The sequence below is a fragment of the Mesitornis unicolor genome, unplaced genomic scaffold, assembly GCF_000695765.1.
Source record: "Mesitornis unicolor isolate BGI_N332 unplaced genomic scaffold, ASM69576v1 scaffold45763, whole genome shotgun sequence".
In the NCBI taxonomy this organism is placed as follows: Eukaryota; Metazoa; Chordata; class Aves; order Mesitornithiformes; family Mesitornithidae; genus Mesitornis; species Mesitornis unicolor.
In genome coordinates this window covers 1-4931 of record NW_010174801.1, presented here as the reverse complement: position 1 = coordinate 4931, position 4931 = coordinate 1, and the positions used below count along the sequence as shown (strand labels likewise).

General features: G+C 39.8%; 1 protein-coding gene across 2 annotated transcripts; it reads right to left on the bottom strand.

Moving 5' to 3' along the window:
* Positions 1 to 2258: 2258 nt before the first annotated feature.
* On the bottom strand, positions 2259 to 4318 carry LOC104533655 (nucleoside diphosphate kinase-like). 2 transcript variants are annotated; one of them, XM_010181162.1, is made up of 4 exons: positions 4190 to 4318; positions 3563 to 3664; positions 2721 to 2833; positions 2259 to 2376 (listed from the first exon to the last, which is right to left on the bottom strand). In XM_010181162.1, the coding sequence occupies exons 1-4, from the start codon at positions 4316 to 4318 to the stop codon at positions 2259 to 2261; spliced, it is 462 nt and encodes a 153-aa protein (XP_010179464.1). The 2 variants fall into 2 exon arrangements, with proteins under 2 accessions (XP_010179464.1, XP_010179465.1); XM_010181163.1 differs by lacking the exon at positions 2721 to 2833 and having other exon boundaries at positions 2356 to 2376.
* Between the last annotated feature and the right edge of the window lie 613 nt (positions 4319 to 4931).

The following is a 4931-nucleotide window of genomic DNA, read 5'->3' as shown; positions in this document are numbered from 1 at the left end:
GCCCTGCTGCTCTTGACCTCCCGCCACGCCTGGCAGCCGGCCTGGCCGCGGGCAGCCCGCCGGGCTGGGGCAGCTGTTGTCGGCCGGGCTCTGCCCGACGGCATCTGGCGCCTGCACCTCCTTGGAAGCTGCCCTGGAAGGTTACAAATTTTAAGTTCCAGCAACGAGGGAATAAGCTTTTTCCACAGCCACAAGATGAAGGATGTTTAACTATACTAAATAATTTTCACACCTTACTGCTGTTTGAAATTATATTTCTCACAGAAAAGAGGTGCAGGGTTTGTACACCAGGAAAATTATGGGTGGTTTTGTTGTGATATGGGAAGACAAAGCTGCAAAATGTAAAACCACAGGTGTGAAACTTCACATTCCCTGGACCCACATGACAAGAAGAATTAGGAAGATTGTTGTTACTTACTATGTTTACTTCTTGGCCCTTTACTAATTTACAAAACACCTTTTCTCTTCCCAAGCTAGTTCTAATCATACACCACACTGCAATTGTGTATTACTGAAATACCCTTTGCAGTACTTGCGCAGTCTCTTATTGAGGGGCCACTTACAATTCGTAAAACTGGACGTGCTCAGTGAGACACCTCAGATGTGCAGGGGTATTGCATTTCTCTGAGGTGCCTGACTTCCATCTCCACTCAAATCTCAATGCATTACAAATGTCAGTAGCTTTCTGACAACCCCCACATCTCCAGATAACCCAAATTTCTCTATTCTGCAGTAAGCAAATCAAGAAAAAGAGATTATCAAATAATCCTTCAAGCAAAAATTGGAGACTACTCATGTCATGCACAGGTACGTCACGTGTTCCCTTTTCTCTAACAACCTTTAACTTAATTCTCTCTCTTTTATAACACTGAATATTTTCAGAAGAGACGCTAACAACCTCACCTACAGCTTGGTAGTTAGGGAATTTGTTACCTCTCCTTTTACTTATGAATTAGTTCTCAAACAATATAATGAAAATTGCCTTTTATTTCACTTCAGAAACAGTAAATGTTGTTTTATTTTGTACCATCTTTTTTTAAGAGTTAGACATCTTCCTAAAGTATCATAAGCCTTGAATTCAACTTTCATTGCACAGTTTAGTATTTGAAACAAGAACTCGCTATAGGAAAAAGTCCAGGAGTTAGAACAATCAGTTTAATGAAATTCCTGCTTTTAATGCATACAATGTTGCAGGTGAATAAATCCATAATATTGACCCCAGCACACTTCTTGTTCCTCCTCCAGTACAGCTAGTGAATATTTGTGTTAAAATCTCCGCAAGAGGCTGATAGTTTTCTCTGACAGAAGCAGACACCTCTACTGAAATACATTTAGCATTATTGTGACTGTATCTCTTTACATCATTAAATAAATTTTAAAAATAATGCTAAAATAATTTCTGAAGTACCTTATCCAAGAGCAGCTTGCTTTGTAGTTCCAACTATTAATGAACATAGCTAAATTATGAGCCATCATCACTTGGTTGTTGCTCTGTGCAAAGTCAGACGATGGGTACAGTGAAGAGGCTGAAGGTAGATCGGCCTCATCCATCCTCACATTAATCGTCTTTTCACATAAAAGGGCATTTCAGAAAGCCTGGCCTGTTAATCCTTCCTTAAAATGCTAAACAAATCCAGTGTGGGGATGATAAAAGCAAGTTGAAGCAGTGTCAATCTAGAGAAAAGTTCACATTTTAATCAAAGCTGTACTTTGTATAGGCACAGCGCATTTTAGAGAGATAAATAAGCTTTTTTTTGCAGCTGTTTTGGGCACGGGCATTTGCTCGATATCAAATTCAATCCTCAACATTTGGGCACACAATCAATACATTTATATACCACTAGTTGTCCCCTAACATTTTAAAGTTAACCTTTGACTCTGAGCCATTTGCCTATTTATTTGCCAAATAAATTTTTACCATTTTTTTCTATTTACCAAAATATACTCCTTGACTACAGAGTGTTTCAGGAAAATATGTGCATTCTATGTCACTAGCAATGGATGTTTTACTTCTCTGTATTTTAATCTTGTATCTCTCACCCCCAGAAGCAGCTTTTTAAAAGTACAATTCCATCTGCAGCCTGACAGCTTTTTAACCAAAGCAGCAGCAAACCCTGACTATATTTAATATTCACAACAGAGCAGTCTCGGAGATTTCTAAGAGAGGTTTCTACCAGTTCATATGAGGGGCTTTGAAACAGCTAGAGGCTAGCAGCTGTGTACAGACAGGAAGGATATCAAAAGGTATAGGCTCAATTTTAATCATAGATCCACTCATGAGCACAGCTCCTGTAATCCACCAGTTCTTCAGGAGTGAACCATAAATTGATCTCGGTCTCAGCACTTTCTACAGAATCACTTCCATGAATGATGTTCCTAGGGAAAGAAGAGGTGGATAGAAAGGTAATGTAAACCTCAAAGTCAAAGCAAAGTAAGCTTCTTTTTTTTGAAGTGGTTTCCGCTATGGAAAGGTTTTAAGTGACTGTAAGTTAATAACAAGCAGAGAGTATGCAGTCCCAGCTTTGCTCATCATTTTTGTCAGTGGGGAAGACCACAACTTGACTTCCATCTAGATCATAACATAACATGGGCACAGGGAATGGCAGCTCCATGCATAAGATAAAGATGGAGCACAGTTCCTACGTACATCATGACACACATCATGACATACCACTGGACAGTTAGTGTCTTTAGATGGTATCAATAGGTTCAAAATATACCTTCCAACTTGAACGCAGAGGTCACCACGAATAGTGCCAGGCTTCGAATCGAATGGATTAGTTTCTCCCAGCATCACTCTTCCAGTCTTAATCACATTAAGACCTTCCCACACCTTAAAAAAAATGAAATCCATTGATATTATTAAATCTTAGCAGCAGACAAAGCAAGAGTTAATCATACCTTCCAGAATTACACAATGCTGTCCATCATGGCACAAATCACCATCCGAATATTTGTAATAGCAAGACATATTTTAACTCCATTTTTGCTGTCAGATTCTTGAAGAGTCTGCTACATTCTCCCCTCCTGCACAATACCTCTTCTCACCAAGGATGAGAACAATTTAAGTGTCGATACGGTAAATGGCCTTCCAAAGCTGTCTGCTTATTGAAGATCTAGACCTCCAGCTCAACTATTTTACAAATACATTATCAAGGAAAAAAAGATAAAATCTCTTCTAATAAAGTTAGACTGAAAAAGATTTTCAAGGTTACTATAGCTTAGGAGTACAGTAAAAATATTCCACCATCATTTTTCAGCTTGCTTAATACATGGCATTTCATAGTGGGGTTTTTTTCAGGTTTACTGTTTCTCAAGGTCCCAGCTTCAGTTCCTCCTTTACCCCTGCTCTCTTCTTCAACATACTGACTCAAAGATTATGAAAAAATATTATAGAAAAAGGAGTTAACAGCATATCTTCCTAACTACAGTATTTGAATCTAGGTTTTTAAGTCCTTCTAAAAGAAGTAAACTAGAATTCAATAGGTAACACAATCTTATTGCAGCTAAGACAATTTAACAGTAGGTTTTTCTTAGCTGAGCTTCATTTTTAAGAACTCACCATAGCTACAACAGGTCCAGAGTGCATATACTGCACCAGACCATCGTAGAACGGCCGGTCTTTTAGGTCAATGTAGTGTTCTCTCAGAAGGTCTTCAGAAGCCTGCATGAAAAAACCAACAAGCAAACAAAAAAAGCTTACAGTAAGAACTTAAGAGCATACTGAAATCACATAGATTAACCACAGAGCACCATTAATCCTGAAACTTGCACGCACTTGAAAATTCAGCATTTCTAGTGTCTTCCTAGAAGTACTTTTGGTCGATGTGAATTTGAACTCTTTGCTTTAATCACAGCTGAACTTAGAAAAGTATCTTTTGCCAATATAGACGGCTTATGAGACCTGGTATTTGTTGAAGAAATTCAGAGATATTTATTAGGTATCAGATACACCTAAAAGAATATTGTCTTCAGACTAAGGACATCAAGTTACTAAAATTAGCGTGCTTAGCATGTCTGAAGCATTTAGCCAAAGCTGAGAACTGGAACTTTTCCAGAATGTTCAAACACTTTTCAAAATTTCAGGTTTAATTGTTCTGGAGACTACATTTATCATTATAGCATGCTGCTCTATTTTAAGGCTGCAGTTTGTATGAAAAAGGAGACATACACATTAAGCAAAGCTTACATGTATTAATTTCATGGCCACCAGTTTAAATCCTTTCTGTTCAAACCGCTTGATGATTTCTCCCACCAGTCCGCGCTGGACTCCGTCAGGCTTGATGGCGATGAACGTGCGTTCGAAGATAGAAGCCATCGTCCTAAGGAGGAAGGGAATAAAAGTCATTATTCCAGGACCAGCAGGCAAGTGCAATCACAGTCCTGTATCGCATGTAGTATCAGCTATTATTATATTAAATCAGCTACATCTGAAGGTCATTAACCCACGACCTGCACCGATTTGATAAATCAGTTGCTGTACACGGGTTTTCAAAAGTGCTACAGAGGTTAAGTTTAAAACAGTTACAGTGTGCCACAGGTAGAAACAAGCAATAAGCAAATATTAAAACCAGAAAAGCTCCTAATGGAATGGAAGGTAAAGGCTTTCAGATATGTCCCCAGGGGCAGCATGGGAGGCTGCTGCCTGCAATTTGGGACAAAGTAGGGTGAATAAATCCATATGCATAATTTTCATCTGTAAACTGAGGTTTTTGGGGGGGGGGGGAGTTGGAACATGTGTGCGTCTGTGTGTGTATGCATCCATACGTGTACAGGTACGTATGGATTCATGCATAGGCGAGGGGGAGGATGCCCCGGGCGCCCCGCGGGACGCAGCAATGGGGGCCGTTTTGCTATTGCAGAAAGGCACTGGAACAGGTCGGGGTTTATCCCTGCCCCCGGGGAGGTGAGGCCCTTCCCGCTGACCCTCT